The sequence below is a fragment of the Falco naumanni genome, chromosome 13, assembly GCF_017639655.2.
Source record: "Falco naumanni isolate bFalNau1 chromosome 13, bFalNau1.pat, whole genome shotgun sequence".
In the NCBI taxonomy this organism is placed as follows: Eukaryota; Metazoa; Chordata; class Aves; order Falconiformes; family Falconidae; genus Falco; species Falco naumanni.
Window position 1 is genome coordinate 6,891,162 of NC_054066.1, and position 16,906 is coordinate 6,908,067.

Below are 16,906 nucleotides of genomic sequence, written 5' to 3' on the forward strand. Positions count from 1 at the left end.
ATAATATTCAGGGTACTGACTAGAAAGAAGAAAGAATTAAAGGCAAGCGCTGGTACAGGGATTCAACACCAGCTCCTGGAAAATAGCTATCGCTTTACCAATGACCATTGGAAAAAAGATGGGGCAAGTAATGGGTTCGGTGCGGCTCCCATCCCCGCGCAGTATGCCACAGGGAAATCCCCCAGCAGAGAGAGCGTGGGTTTGCTAAGCTCTGAGAAGCAGGAATTAAATTCAACACGTGAGAGAGCTCTTAGTGCACCAGCAATTTGCTAATTCACAGCCACGACTGAGACATCCATTGTGAATTAATTAATCCTTGCAAATTAGGAAGTGAATAAACATTAAAAAAAAAAATCCGAGTTACTTCACCAGGAAAAAGAAGGTGGAAAGGCAAGTACTGGGGTGCTTTGCTCGGGAGGGACAGACACAGAATGGGATCCTAGGGGGTTTTGCTGCTGGTTTGAGGCCCGGGGAGCCCTGCTGCTCAGCTTCTGCTCCTCCAGTCACCATCCTACACCAGCAAATGGCAAAAGTAGAGAAAAATAATATGCCATCCTGTGAAATTAATCCTCCTTTGAGCCGCTCTGTTTTGCCCACCTCTTTTCTTCCCTTGGCCATACCCCATGCAGGATGCCAGGTCCTGACTGGCAGCAGCTGGCTGCCCCGGGCCAGTTCCCTCTGCTCCCCAGTGGCCAAGGGCTGGTGGAGGCAGGGAGGTTGCCACAGCTCCTGTGGCTCGGCCAAGCACCGGGCTGGCCCGACGCGTCCCTCTTGCGATGCCAGCGCATCGTGCTCACAGGGTGTCATTCACACCCGGCTGGTCTCCCTAAGAGAGCTGCAACACAGCTGCCTCTCAAATGCCAATTCAAAGCAGGTCCCCAGCAGCCCCGAGGGTCTCTGTCCCACCCCTCCCCAGGGGTCCAGGCTTATTTCTTAATCCCTTTGCTACAACCTCCTCTTCCTCAGCACTTTGTGCAGGTGAAGTAACTCATTGCCTCATTTATCTTTTATCTGTTCCAGGTCTATAATGCAGCAGGACACACATGCTCTTTCCCTTGGAGGGTGTTTCCTCCTCTCCCCCACCACCCTGCTGCCAGGGGAAGGGTCCCGAGTGCCCCCATTGCTTCCCACACAGCATCCCTCCTGGTTCTGCAGCCTGCCATCGCCTCTGGATGTCACCACCCATAGCCCAGACAGGCACAACCCCAAGCAAGATAAATGCCAGTCCTACCGAAACTCTTGTTCTTAAAAGTTTGGAGGAACGAGAATCCTGCGCCTTTCCGTGGACTTTGGACCAAGCTGAAGTGGCTGAATTTAATCACCCAGGTTTCGCAAGTGCTGCGACTGTTCCTGGAGCTGTGTTTCACCCATTACTGGCTGAGGATGCTCACTGCAGGCTCTCAAAGCTTTTCTCAAAGAAACATCTCTAGGTGAGCATATTGTTACCTTCCAGTGCATCCAACGAATACAGAATGAACAGGCTCATACCCCAAAAAAACTATTTACAGTAGAAAGCACAAATAAATGTAATTGCCAGCCATATCAGTTGGGTGGTTGGGTTTTTTTCTCACAGGGGTGCTATGATTTATCCTCAAATCAAGGTGCCAATTCAGAATTAAAACACATTCTTTAAATGTTATTGCAAATCACAAAAACTAAGGGTAGCATGTATAGTTTGTCAGAAAAGAAACACAATTGCCAGAAGAATCATAGGAAAAAAAACCCCAAACTTGTTGCAAGTTCCTTTCCTGGACAGCAAGAAGAGCAGTACGTCATTCTGCAGAACCATGTCCTTTTAATAAACTTTTTATTACTGCGGAGCAATTGGATATTACCTATAAAGAGCAGCATTCACTGAAGTTGGAATCTACTACTAAAGGCAAAACAAGATTTCTATCAGCGTGGTAAGCATGAAAGATAGAAACAGAAGCTGTCCTGAAAAACAGCACCTTGTAAGAATGTATTTCCTGAGTTAAAAAAATAAAAGGAAAAAACCTAGACAAATACATCCATTAATTCGATAGAACTGGAAGCAAATACATCTGCGCATCACAGATCATTTAGGAAAGACACCAGGCAGTGAACACTGGTGAAACAATGGAAAAGGATATTCCATACATTGGCAGGTGCCTTTAGTTTTCATCCTATACCGTTACCCATAGCCGCTGTACGGTAAGCAATGGCAGAAGGCAGCCCCAGTCCAGGAACCTGTGCAGGTGCCCCCCAGGCGGGCAGCCCACGCGAGTGCTCTCGGTGGGGAATGTTTTGTCCTGCTGGTCACCCAACACGCCTGAATGACCATCATCCCCGTGAGCCAGCCTTGCTCCACGTGTCCGCGCAAGGGCCAGCTGCCACATCAAAAAATTCAGGAGGCTTTGGGAGAAAAGCAGTACGGCAGGAACTTTCTCTACCGACCTGAATTTCACCACCGATCTTTCCAAAAGGACTGCTTTTCTTCTATTATTTCTCAGCACTTTTATTCTCCCACTTTTACCAAATCGATTCTAAAATTAGAAAATCATTGAAGGAGAAAGATTTTTCCTGGCTATGCCGGTAGGTTACACTTGAAAGCCAGGGAAGGGGAACTGGAAGCCAATTGCTCAACACTTCCTCAGGCTCAGCACTACCAAAACAACTGAAAGGTGGTGGTTTTTTCAGATGATTTCCCTATTTTTTTATGTTTTAAAGAAATCATGAACCAAGTTTACTAATTCAGTTCATATTTAAGTAGCGCCCATTAAGCTTTGAAGCCCACACCCTCTGGATAACACTGCTATGCACTTCCTTAGTGCTTTACCCCTTCAAAGGACTCTTCAGAAACTAATTAATTAGCTCTTATAGCAGAAAACCGCTGCCGTGAATGGCATGGGTTTAGTGCTGCTGTTTGGCTAGGTTTGGTCTCAGCTGCTGTGGAGCTGAGTTAACACAGGAGCCATTGCCATGTCGCTTGACACGTAAATCTTTGTCAAGCCACTCCAGTAAATACATAGGGGGACCTTCCCTGAAGCTCTCCAAATCTTTTCTGTGCCTATCCTCCTCCTCTTCCTGCTGATGGGATCCCTGGCTCCCGAGGAGGAGGGCACTCCAGAGCTCTGCCTGCTCCCACCTTCAAAGTCAGGCACTGGTTTGGGGAAGGGCTGAGCCCCTTTCTCCCAGCTCAGTAGGATTCACTTTTGAAAGAGAATTAGTTCATTCCCATTCTACGGGGAAATCTGTATCTTCTGAAGGTCTTCCGTGTGCGAGGAAGTTGCTGTCTGCACATGTGTATATGTAGGCACATGGAACTGGGAGATGGGAGGAAGCATCACCTTTGAAACACAACAAAACACCCAGCTGATCCCAGGTGTTCTTCTGGAAAATTCCTTGGGGAGCTTACATGTGTCGTGGCCTCTCTCGCTTTCTGACAGAGTGAACCCAGGGCACAGCTCCTATTGTTAAAGATAGACAAGAAAGAAAAAAAGGGTTGTGACAGTGGGGTGTTTGCTGGTTTGGTTTTTTTTTACATGCCTCATTATGGAGAAGCTGAAACAAGCGCAAGCCCTGCTTTCGCCCTTCACAGACCGGCCCGTGGAGCATCACCCACCTTCTCACAGCTCCTGGCTGCTCTTCGCCCCACTGGGGCTCAGGTCTGCTTTCCACCCAGCAACTATGCCCCGAGAGCTGGCAGGGCTTCCTACACCCTTTGGTTCCTCCAGAGGAACATGAAATCCTCATCCCTATAAAAAAGGACAATCTCCTAATATATTTGAAGAGGAGAGGAGCAAAAAAAAAGACATTAAAGAGGGGGGAGATATGGTTAAAACCAGACAGTATTTATAAACCAAAAAGCAGTATAAGGTTTTTTTTGCTTTAATTGGTAAAAATATTAGATGTAAAAATGCAGATACAAAAAAAAAAAAATAGCTTAGAGAGCAGGATGTGATTTTACATACAACCAGGATGGACTTGGCTCACAAAGACCAGGCACCCTGCAGCTCGTGCCCTCCCATCCTACACCCCTGTGTTTTCTGCTGTCCTACCAGCAGCCAGGCTGTCCCAAGACTGAACCAGCAAGTGCAAAAAAAAAAACCCAAGCGAGTGTTTCCCCACTTCCTGGGGTGCTGCAATCCCAGCCCTGCAGCACCACAAATAAGCAGCATGTAGGCAATGGCTGTGGCTAAGCCCGCTGCCCCCCTGGCCGTCCTGCCTCCCTGGCAGCAGCCCCCCTGCCCACGGCCCAGGACAAGGAGCTGGCAGGGGGGCTGCAAGTGGCCCTCCCTGTGGAGCATTAGCGATGGGTGGCCTCGTTCGTGCTGACAAGGTATTTTGTGTCAGGGGGTCAGGATGTGGTGTCAGTACACGTATACGCACATACTATAAAAAGAAAGCTGCTACGGGCACGTGGCCAAGCCGGGAAGAAAGCTGCATTTACTCACAGTTGCAGAAGAGATATTTGTCTCACAAAGGTGAAACTTAACCCAGATCTTTCTATGGTCTTGGGAACCGAGAATTTAAGAAGAAATGGACTGTGCAGGATGTACAGGTGCTGGGATGTGCAGGGGCTGAGATACAGGCTGGGATATGGGGTGCTCAGCTCTGGGTTCTGACATCTGGGGAACCAGGCACCCACATTGCCATGAAAGTGAAGCTTACTGAATAAACCAAGCACCAGCTGCATTATAGATGAGGCTTGTTATCAGGTGACATCTGGTAACATCACACAGAGAGTGTGAGAAAGCCCAGAGCTGCCCTCCAGAATGAAACAAATCCTGGGATGCCCCATGAGGGAAGTTCAAAACCCCCTTGAATGCTCCTTCAAAGCCCCCTACACCCTCTCCACCCAGCTTGGCTCTTCCCCCTTGTACCGCCACTTCAGCACCAGCCAGGGGCTCACCCTTATCAGCCCATCACCACCCACACGGCTTATCAGATTTTCTTCTTCCTATAAGGTGCTCTTGGCCCAGGAGCCCAGCTGCAAGCAGCAGCTTTCTAGCTGCAAAGGAGCAGATAAGAATTCCTCGGAGGCCGGGAGCCCTGCTAACCTGCCAGGAGGGAGATGGGCTTGAGCAACAGCAGGAGCATCAGCTGATCCTTAACAGGAAGGCTGGATGGGGGGGGGGGGGTGTGTGTGAGAGAAAAGCTGAGAATTGTCAGGGGGTACAAGCCTCGTAATTATTTCCTACGCCAGGAATCCACTGCCGATGATGGCAGAGCCAGCTGGTACCGAGCGAGCCAAGCTGGGGCTAGTGAGGTTCGGTGCACTTGGTAAGGGAGCTGGATCGAGGGGCATCCACAGGATTTCCATGTGTCCAGTGCTGCTTCTGGAGCTGGACTTCCCCTATAATGAAAATACCGCATGTAGCACTGTCCAGTGACATGTATGTCCTCCCTCACTCCACCTGTAAATGTCTTTGGAGCCGGTGAACCTCCAGCTGCACTCCTACCCCTGCCTACACCATAGGGAGTCACACAGAGTGCTGCCTTGACAGCCCACCGCTTGGCCACAGACATTGAGACCAATCTCCCAGATCCCCTCTGCCTCTTCCCCACTCACCACACGCCCCACCATCGCTTCCCAGCCCTCTGCCAAAATCAGTGACCTGGTACAGACGGTGTCACCCAGCCCCAGGGATTTCACTGATACAGCCTTCCGACACAAAGGGTGGCTGGAGCAGCCCCTCGCTGTGAGCTCGGAGGGGGCTTGTGGCCCCATGTGCCATCACCGATGGCATCTGCCACATCAGGGCTGTGCTCTCAGCTGGCTCTCCTTATAACAACTAATGACTGCAAATGCTCTTCTCCATGCCCCAAGCACAGATAAACAACCCTTCATTTTTCTGCCCCAGCTTACTTCCAGCACTGTCCCATCCTGGCTGGGTTGCAGGACACATGGTCCCCCTGGGGACCCTGCACCAGCCTGCGATGGGACAAGGTGAGCACAACATCCCGAACTGAGGCCGCTCTGAAGACGCAGCCCTGGTGCGTCACCAGCAGTGAGTAACCTCCATGTGGCGGCGGTTTCCATACTGGGAGCCAGCCTGCCTGCCCAGGCACCACCAGCACCCTCCGGACCCAGCGCGTCCAGTCACCGCGCCAGCATGTCCTGCTGCTCCTCACATCCCGCTCTTGCTGGAACCTTCTGGGAGCAAACCACCCTGGGTGCCACGGGGCTCTGGGACAGCCTGCTTGGGATTCACAGCTATGGAGAAACCTCCAGATTTAAACCTTTTAAAGGAGAGCTTTACCCCTCGTTTTTAGACCTCAACCTTGAACCAGGACTGGCCAGAAAAGTCCAGACAAAACCCTCTTTATTCATAATGACTAAAGCCCTGTAAAACAGACTCTCCTCAGTGAATGTTTGCTCATGGCAAGGAGGGACTAGAGCCCATCCCCGAGGGAGGGAGTGGAGGGTGCCCTGTGGTTGCACACCAGGGCTGACCCCCTCTCCGTGCCAGCCGCGGCCGCTGCCCCCACCTTGCCTTGCCCTGCCTGCTCCCACTTCTCCCGCAGCCGTGCTTCGCCCCTCGCCTCACAAACCCCACATTACTGCATGTGCCCAAAGCAAAGCTGCTGTCATAAAAGCAGAGGCAGCAAACTCACACACAGCCGGGAGTGCTGGATGGAGCAGGACACCCCGAGCACCCCGTCCATCCCTCTGACAGCCTGCCCACGGCACCTCCTGCGGGCCGGGGACCCTCGCTCCCACACCCAGCCAGAGAGATGCCTCAGAAGAGGACGAGCAGTCACTTAACTGGGGACAAATCCAGTCCAGATGCAGCCCCAGCCTGCAAAGGAGAGGAGATGAGGGGGTTCTGCCGTGAACCACTCGTGCAGCAGACCGGGCAGCACTCGGGAGCACCTGCTCATCTCTCCTCCCACCCTCCCCCGGCAAATCCATCCCCCCAAAAGGCTCAGTCGCATTAACGAGGCCATTTTGTTAACCGGCCGGGGGCCTGGGTTGGACTCAGGGGCTAACCTCAGTGCCCCACAGGCCTCCTGGTTAGTCCTGCCAGCTTGTGAGCTGGTGCCTGCAGTATCACCCCGTGCTGCAAGAGGCAGGAGGGACCGGCCAGGGCAGGTGCACAGGTCTCTGGTGACATGCAGCATCCTCCCTGCAGCACAGGGGTCCTCAGCCCAGCTGAGATGGCTCCTGCTTCCCAGCCGCTATGCAGCGAGGACTCTGCTGACAGGAGAAACACAGGGGACACCCACAGCAGGGGGTTGGGGTGCTCGCCTCAGCCCTCGACCTCCAGAGAGGCAACACAGCTCCAGCGCACCAGGCTTTCCCCTCCAGCCCAAGCAGGGAGGAGGCACGGCTGCCCCAGCACAAGGCAGCCCCGCTGGCAGGAGCAGCTCTGCCCTGCCTGCAGCCCAGACAAAACGGACTGGGACAGAGATGAGGCAGAACAAAGCTCGGAGGAATAAGAGAAATAATCATAGAGCTCCTCAGCTTTAACAGCAAACCATAATTAGTTATTTTCCTCTGGGAATTTTCTTGGTTCTGCTGCCTTTTCTCTAGGCTTCTCACTTTTTTTCTTCTGAGTGCCTAAACTGAAATATTACCAGCTTTCATGGCAAAAACTTATTTTAAATCATTTCGTTTTACCAGCCATTGAGAAGGGAAGAGGGCAAACTAAAGGCTCACCGAGAATCCTTTTTTCTCTCAATACTTTTGCCTCCCATTAAAAAAACCTTCTTTCCCCAAACAGTTTCACAAGGATATTTCAGCTGGTCCTAATCAATAGAGTCAGGGGCTTTTTAATTATTATCTTGGCAGAACCTCTTATTTAAAAGCTTAATGAAAGACATCCCTGCTGGCCCATAGCTGCTGCCGTGGCTGGCCGGGGGCTCACCGGTCCTCAGCCAGTGATGTGGGCCAGTGCCCTCCACCTGTTGATGCCCTGGCGCAGCCAGCCCCCCCTGCAGCTGGCCCTGCAGACCAGCTGAAACCATTTAGCACCTCCAGAAGGCCGGTCCTTGGCCAAAGCACCACGTTGGGTGCCCCAGAGAGAGCAGGTGGGGGAGAGGAGGGGACACCCTTGCTCACAGCCCTGGGGATACGGCAAAATTCCCTCATCCCGTGGCCACCGGCTGCCCTGAACCCCTCCTCGGTGGGGCTGGGGGCCACTGACCATTTCTCTGCTGGTTATTAGATTGTTCACGGCTCTCAGGTTTGTTTGAATAAGGCCTTTTGTTTGCCAGCGCTTTCCCACGTCCCTTCGTTCACTAGGCAGTCGCGTGTCCTGAGTCAAAGAGGAGCCCTGGCTGCCAACCCCCAAAGAAAGTTTTCTTCGGAGCAAGACATCTGCGTCGGAGGGAACCTGCCAACATCTGCCACACTTTTCCCCTTTTCAAGAGCCTTTCTTTCCCTCTTAGAGCGCAGGAACAGATGTTAAAAGTTGTTTTCTTTCTCCAGGGTGTGAAAGGTAGACAAATAGCAAAAAAGAAAACTCCAAGCAGCGCAGCGCTCGCCCCTTTCTCTTCCTTTTTTTTTTGGAAAGCCCAGGAAAAAGGGAGGCTTTGTTTCCGAAGGAGAATCCCCTTTTCAGTGAAACCTGGCAGTGGGCAATGCAAAAGGAAAGCGGGAATTTGCAGAAAGCTCCCCTTAATGCTCATTTGCATTGGCCTGTCGGGTCCCTACAATCCCCAGCACAGATGTCAGCCTTCCCCCAAAGCCAGGGCAGCTCTCCCGCCTGCACCCCCCACCCCCCCCACCCCCCCGCCTCCAAAATAAAGGCCTTTGCCATGACTGAGAGGTGTAAAATAACTGTTTACAGCCAAAGCTGCTCTTCTTTTTCACTGTGGTGCTGTCTTACAAATGAACCTTGAAATGAGCTCACCCGGAGCAGATGTCAGTGGGCACGCCAAGGGCCCCGTCCTGCCAAGGCTGGGGGCTCAGCTGCCCTGTGCGGGCTGGGCACGGACTGTCACTGAGCACCAGGGGCCACCACACTGTTCTTAGCCCCCATCACAGCCGGCTGTCCCCAGCACCCACCATCTCACTACCAGCACCCCTCTGCCTGCTTGCTTCACAGAAGCCGCTTTGCTGAGGAAGCCTGTGTGTGACCCTCGGGCAGAGCATCCCCCTCGCCCCTCACGGGGTGAGAAAAGCAGGAGCAAGGGTAAGGCAGAAGCAGCAAGTCTGGGCCAAGGAGGAAATGGAGGGTGAAGGAGAAGGTGCCACCACCACAGAGACCAGAGAGACCTTTTCTGGTGGTGCTGGTGACTGGCCAGCCCCTGGGCCACTAACAGAGAATCATAGAATAGAATTGTTTAGGTTGGAAATGCCCTTTAAGATCATCAAGTCCAACCATTTACCCCAGCACTGCCAAGTTTACCACTAAACCCTGTCCCTAAGTGCCACATCTACACATCTTTTAAATACCTCCAGGGATGACAAATCCACCACCTCCCTGGGCAGCCTGTTCTGATGCTTGACAACCCCTTCAGGGAACATTTTTCCCTAACATCCAATCTAAACCTCCCCTGGTGCAACCTGAGGCTGTTTCCTCTTGTCCTGTCACTTCTCATCTGGGAGCAGAGCCCGACCCCCGCTGCCTGTAGCCCCTGTCAGGCAGCTGTAGGGAGCCATAAGGGCCCCCCTGAGCCTCCTTAGCAGGACCCTCAGCTGTGCCTGGCCAGGGATGCCGACAGGCACAGGACATGTTCTACAGAGCTTTTAGGTAACTCTGCGTTTGCTGACACCTCCACCAACTCAGCTGGACTGGGAGCCAAAGTGGTCTCAGGCTTCCCCCTGCTGCCCTGGCTGCCTTGGGGAGGTGCCTGTTCCTTGCACAAGGTGCTGGTAGAAGGGTGTTTGGGATGCGGCACAGGGGGCTTCTCTCTCCCACCCTTCGCCTGAGCCAAACCCAGCTGGAAGCTCTGTGCCCAGGTGACAGGGAGGCGCTTCCAGCCTCGAGCACCCTAGCAAAGTGCCCAGAGCCAGGGCTGCGCCCACCCCATGCCCCCTACCCCCGCGCAGGGCAGAGCCCTACCCCAGCCCACCCACCCCCTTTTCCACACCAAGCTGCTGGAGTCATGCAGTGAAACAGATGCCCCAGCTACGCCTTTTATAAATACCAGCAACGCTCCACCTCCCCAGGCAGGCTGGAAAAAGCTTGAGAAACCAACAGAGCCTGCACTCGTGAGCAGCCAGGGCTGGCTGCTGTGAGGGGCTCCTGCACAGGACTTGCTTTCACCATCTGTGTGGGGGACACACCTGAGATAAGGAGCCCGTCCCTGCTCCCTGTACCTGGCACAAAGGAGAAGTTATTCACCTTCCCCTCCCAAGCCCTCCTCTCCCAGCACAGCAGCCACACCAGCCCTGCTTGGGCCCTTGCCAAGTAGGGCGCTTATAAAACCAGGTAACTGCACCCCAGCTCCGCATCTGACTGACAAACAACCTCTGCCTGAGAGATACCACGTCTGGGGACATGTTTTCACCACGAGCCCCAGCAGCAGGGCGTACAGCCATGCTGCAAGTGTGTTTGCATTTACACACAGGCAAAAACACACCCACGTGGCGTTGAAGCAAGAGACATGATGTCCTCGCTGTTTTGCTGGGGTACACCCCCACCCCCGGCCAGAGGTAGGGAGAGGGCTCTGCAGCCACGGCACTGCACTGGCTGCTGGGGAATCCCACCAATAGGGCATCCCACCAACGGGTCAACCCCACCGACGGGGCATCCCACTGATGGGTCAATCCCACCAACAGGTCAACCCCACCGATGGGGCATCCCACCAACAGGGCATCCCACTGACGGGTCAATCCCACCGACGGGGCATCCCACCGACGGCGTGTCCCACCGATGGGGCATCCCACTGATGGGGCATCCCACCGACGGGTTGGGCTGGCTTGCAGCCCTTTGGCACCGCTGTGGCCGCTTCCTCTCCATTTCAATAAGGTGACACATTCGACACCAACCCAAAGGGCTTCACCTGCGGGACTCGACAGGACGCTGCCAAATCCTGCTCATTAGCAAAGCAACGGTCAGAAAGCAAAAGCAGGGTCACGAAAAACTCCTTCATACTCCTCCCCCCCCCCCCCCCCCCCGCCCCCCCCCTCCCCCAAACCAGGCAGGAGTGAGGAAGCATAAAAGTGCAGGCTCATCCTGTGCCAAGTCTGCTCCAAAGGCCCATCTGCTTCTGCACTAGCATTTCAGAGGAGCGAACAGAACACCCTTCCCCCCAAAGCCACCCGGCCTCCCTGCAGCATGGGGAGGGGGGGGAAATTAAAGTAGTCAAAATCCCACAGAACTGACTCTCCTCCAGATTCATTTGCATCTGCAGCAGCCTGCAAGTTTAATATTAAATTCCACGCAGCAGCCACAAACTGAAAAAATTTTGTATTTCCTATATCCGTCCGTGTGCAACAGAGAACTTTAGATCCCAAGAGATAAATAAAGCTCCCATGGTTTCCCTAGAGGATTTCTGTGATGGAAACAACCTTCCTACTGGTGTCTGCTGTCAACAGTTTTTAATCGATCATTACCTTGTAATAATAATTCCTGGGAGCAGGAACTCCTAGCTCGAGCACTCTATTATGAAATGAAGAGGCTGCTTCAAAGATGTGAAATGACGAGGGCTGAGGTTAGCAGGTAGAAAGGCATCGCTTCCAGGAGATAGAAGGGGAAAAGATGGGCAGAAGGCATTTTCCCAGGTGTAACTCAACCGCTCCTCGGCTATTGTTTGCCTCCCTGGGAATCTGTGCAAATTGAGCGAGGAGCCATGCAAGCTGCTCAGAGCGCGCCCATTTTCCTTCCCTTCTTTCCTAACAAAAGATCCCTCCAAAGCCCGGCGTCGGAGGCTGGACATCTGTCGCCATTTGGGGGGGCCGGCGTGGTCATTGAAAAGAAGCAGTGACCTGTCAGCTTTGATTGATGGCCACAAACCTCCGGGCTCGACCCCTCGTGTGGGAAAAGAAGTCCCGCCAAGGCAAGTCCCCTTTCACATGCTAATTCTGGGTTATAAATACAGCAGACGAGCCGCACGGCAGCAAAGAGCCCATCGGGAAAGGGAGAGACCCACCGCCCAAGTGCCTCCTTCCCATCCCGTCCTCCCGGCGTGGCCAGGCTGGATTAGAATGACCGCCACCACCACCGCCGGTGGCACCCACAAGCTCGCCAGCACCAAGGAGGAGAGGAAGGTAGGTCCCCTCCACGCCGCTGCAGCAGCATCCGCAGGGATGCCAGCACCGGGCATGATGAGTGCCGCAGCTACAGGCACTGCTTCTAGGAAAGAGAAAGGGGACAATTTTTGTTTTCTTTTTATTATAAAGGTGCTTTCTCTGAATTTAACCCGTGTGGGTGGTTTTGCTGCTTCCTTTCTCAGCTTTAGAAAATCTTCTCTCTGTTTTGTTCGGGTAAACTCTGCTTAAAATGAATGGAAGTGGGAGAAGTGGGAGCTGTTCCCGGCTGAGGGACAGGCCATGACCAGAGCTGGGGTGGTGCAGTCTCCATCCAGACCTTGTCCCGGCCCAGCATCGCCTCACCCCACGCTGGCTTCACGCCGGGGACGGGGCTCTGCCCTCGCTGAACTGCAGCAGGGAGGAAGAAAAAAATATCAGCTGCAAGTTTCCCCCCTTTTCTTTTCCCTGCCAGTTAAGGAAACCCCTCATTGAGCGGAAGCGAAGGGAAAGGATTAATAACTGCTTGGACCAGCTGAAGGAGACGGTGGTGGGTGCTTTTCACCTGGATGTAAGTGCTCATTTTTTTGCTGCTTTTTGTCCCTTTGTTGGTGGAGGATTGGGTTGGTTGGTTTGGGTTTTTTTTGAGGGGGGTGTCTTTTCTTTTGAGCAACTAGACATGGTACAAACCCTTTGTTGCCTCTAACTGCCACGTTCTTTCCTCCTCAGCAGTCTAAACTGGAGAAAGCAGACATCCTGGAGATGACGGTGAAGCACCTGCAGAACATCCAGAGCAGCAAGCTGATGGGTGAGTGCCCGCTGCACCCACCCTGCCAGGGGTGCCAGCAGCGCTCATCCCCTGCCCGCTCCACAAAAAGCATCTTTCAAACCTGCTGGGGCCCGGGCTGCGGCTCCGTTTGGCTTTCTCCACTAGATGGGGAGATGGAGCTGGGCACAGGTTAACCCACGGAAGGTTATTTTTCCTTCCAGAGCTGCTTTTTGGTCTAGTTTTGCCCTTGGCAGTGGGCAGCAGAACGTGGGGGCTGCCTGCCTGGGTGGCTCACACCCTGCCTCACCATCCCCCTGTGCCCTGTGAATGATTCACCTCGTAGTAAAGCCCGGTGGGCTTCAACGAGCCTCCAGGGAGCTTGTGGGCGAAGGGAAACCTGATCAATGCTTTTAAGCAGGACCCACCACGCAGCTTGTACCTGCTCACCAGCTCCCCTTTGTCTCCTCCCCAACGCAGCTGACTCCAAAGTGGGCCTGGAAGCGCAGCAGAGGTACAGCACCGGGTACATCCAGTGCATGCACGAGGTGCACAACCTCCTCCTCACCTGCGAGTGGGTGGACAAGACCCTCGGGGCACGGCTGCTAAACCACCTGCTGAAATCCTTGCCCAGGTCTGGCGAAGACACCTGCAAAGCAACACTCAGGTCCTCCAGCCCTTCTCAGCAGCCTGTCTTGACACCAAAAAGCCCCCTGAGCCCTAAAGGGAGCACTCGGGGCACAACCCCATCACAGGAGCGCTTCTACCCTGCCGAGAACAAGCAGGCTTCGAAAAACTCCTTCCAGCTGCCATCGCTGTCAGGTTTCAGCCAGGTTGATGCTGCACCGCCCAGACAGGTCCTGCAGCCAAATTTTTCCCATAACAACCCTAGAATGGGGTCATTAGATATGTGGAGACCGTGGTAAAGTGTGTTTTAAAATGCTTATCCTAACCTTAGACACTCGCACGTATGTATCTTATAGATATGTTTCTTTAAAACACTTGTGGAGCAAATCTGTTCCTGTAGGTGTACTAAAGACCAGGGTACTTCAAGCCGAAGTAAACCTATGTGTAGCCTGCATTGTAGAAGGCTGCTATTATTTTTTATTTATTTAATACATCTAAATTATTGTATAGAATCCTCTCGTGCTCTTTAGTGTATATTAATTATACAGCTTTCTTGTCTTACATACTTAACATAATTAACTTCCTATTAATAAAAATACAAGACAACAAGCAACCACCCCCCCTGGCACCAAGCTTACCTCTCGGCTCTCACACACGCCACGGAGATCACTTTGTTGGATAAAGGGGTAAAGGCCCGATCTCTTCTACTTTTTATTTTGATTATTATCCTTGTGTATGAGATTCCGGTTCTGATTCCTGTAAATATGCTGCAGAGATGAGAAAAAAAAAAAAAAAAAAAAAAAAAAAAGCAAATGGGAGAGACTTGGACTTCTTTTAGGCTGTTTAGAAATGCTCTCTGGATTGTTCCCTCTGGGGTGTGCTGTTCCCAGCCACCGGGATGCCCTGACATTACTGTTGAACTAGGGAGCTATATGTGTGTATAAATATATATATATATGTTACATATAGTTATATTTAGGGGTTATGGTTTTGTTTCTGTAACTAAAAGTTCTAAATAAACTTTTGAAATATAATGATTGATATTTCTCCCAGCCTTGTCCTATCTGCTCTGAATAAACAGATCTGCTGTTTATCTGGGGATCTGCTTTTGTTTTCTCCTTTCACCAGTGGGTTTTCCTGGATCCAATTGAGAGAGATGGTTTGGGTTTTGCCCCTGATGCTTTGTAGAAGCAGTAGCACACACACACACGCAGACAGAATCACCTGGATCACAGCAGCGCTTAAAATGTTACGAAAGAAATCAGGAGTTGGGTCTATCAGCCTGGATCAACGCTTCAGCTTTTACTTGTAAGGGAATCACAGGGATAATCTAAAGGGCAGGAGGTAAAATCCCCTTTAAATTGAACCAAGGAGACCGGGACAAATCTGCTTAGCTTGTTGGCAACATTTGGTCCCGTTTTTCATCTCAAAGGCAGTTAAAAGTTCCTCACAGTTAAAATAAAAGAGCAAGGAGCCTTAAACAAACACTGTGCATACTAATTAATGGACCTGCAGTTCAGAGGGGCTCATTATGCAGCGAGATCTATTTGATGCCGAAGGAGTGAAAAGCATCACCTCTGGGTTTAGCATATTTTTCTGTAAAGCTCTCCCTTTTATCCAGCCCTCTTGAAAAGCCATTAGGAGTGGTGGCGTAAGGGTGGTAGGAGAAACAACTGGCCTACACATGGCTGCGCAGAGGAAAGGCAGGTTTCTTCAGCCGTGGGGTCTGAAGGCAGGTAAAAGCACAGATCTGTACAGATTTTACCGCAGTATCACTTTCCACCCTCTGCTTGAAAACAAGGAACGAGGACTTCCACCTTTCCTGATGGGAACCTGCGGAGTGACCATCAATGCAGCAAATGCACCCAAATCACCCTACCGCAACCATGCAGCAAACAGCAAAGCGCACAGAATACTCAGGGCAGAGAAAACAATCAGGCGAAGCAAACCACAGAATTTAGGCAGAGAAAAGATGTTAAAGACCTCCCCGGTTTATTACCAAGCATGTTGCTGAGCTTAGGTAAAGCCCCCATCGAACCAGAGCCCCACGGCTGCACCCGCCGGGGACCCGTTGCTGCCCGGTGCGGGGGTCCGCAGACCCGTGGGGCAGGCAAGGGGGGCAGCTCCCTCCCCAAGGGTGGCCTGAAGCTTTCTTTTACTTCTAGGTGGTGTCAGTAATGCATCTCATGGCGCTTGTGCCTGCTTTATTGCTACGCTAGGAGAGGCTGTGATTAAAATATTTTACTATGGTTCCACAGCATCAGCTCAAAAACATACTTTCCCCCTGAAAGCTGTAAATCCCCAGTGACTCATGATCAGCTAGGGTTACCATGCTGAAAAGAGATCAGTGGGAAACACATATTTCTTACCATCTCTGCTTGTTTACTTTGTGCATTTGAAAATGCTTTGTGGTTAGCGAGTTTTATTATTTCCTGTTTCTAATCAGTAGGTTTTTTTCGGTTGTGGGTGTGGAGGGAAGGGTCACATGGCAGCTGGTGAGAGAGTTTTTAAAATAGAAAATCAAGACTGCAATACTTCGCCAAGAATCTCCAGGAACAGTTTTAGTACAAGATGCTCATTTTTCATTGCCTTCATTTCAAACCGATGGTGACCTTTCATATGATCTCCCCGTCACATTTCCAACTAATGCTGCAGGAACCCATTGTGAATTACTAGTTTTCAGTAAAGAAAACACTTCTCCAGAAAGGCAGAAGATTGCTCATAGCACTTCATACACACAAGTTTCAGCTATTACTTGTGTTTGACAAAGGAACTCTGTATTTACTTCAAACCCACCTGGTTTTACCAAAACCAGGGATGTACAAGAGCGATAATATGTTGCTTTTCAACATAGGCACCTCTCCAGCTTTTTCTCCAAACCCCAAAACGCATTGCCAGCTACTACCATCTTCTCCCCAGGAAAAAGGAGGCATAGAGCAGCTCCCCCCAGCCAGCTGGCTGCTGCGGAGTAAATAGCACTGCCCTCATAAATTGGTGTTTGAAGCTGCACTGTCACACACGCTCTGGACACAGCAGCAGGATCCGTACAGATGCTATTTTCACCTCTGCAGCAGGCGCCAGCAGCTGTGCCTCTTGTGTGCCACAGCACTGCCCAGGGCTCAGTCCCCCAGCACCCAGAAGAGGCACCTTCAAGGCTGCACCACTGCTCCCACCTGGGACTGTGTGCCCAAGGCACCGGGGGTCTGGAGGCACAGATGGCTGGGATGCTGCACACTCAGGTCTTCGCCTCATATGCAGGCTGGAAACGGCCAAGACGAGCGCCCAGACCAGATTCCTCGGCATGGGCATGGCCAGACAGACCTGTTTGCTAGAAGCGGTTGCAAGATGCTTCGCATCTCACCCAGCGCACGCCGGGCTGGGACAGCCTGGTGCCAGTCTGGCCTTTGTCC

At 52.1% G+C, this 16,906-nt stretch overlaps 1 protein-coding gene across 1 annotated transcript; it reads left to right on the top strand.

Annotated features, from left to right (window-relative positions):
* The first annotated feature begins 11,588 nt into the window (after positions 1–11,588).
* Positions 11,589–14,589, top strand: LOC121096866 (transcription cofactor HES-6-like). The gene is made up of 4 exons (XM_040613433.1): positions 11,589–12,124; positions 12,579–12,674; positions 12,833–12,911; positions 13,350–14,589. Exons 1-4 carry the CDS (start codon positions 11,930–11,932, stop codon positions 13,793–13,795), a joined length of 816 nt encoding a protein of 271 aa, XP_040469367.1. The 5' UTR covers positions 11,589–11,929; the 3' UTR covers positions 13,796–14,589.
* Positions 14,590–16,906: the final 2,317 nt, after the last annotated feature.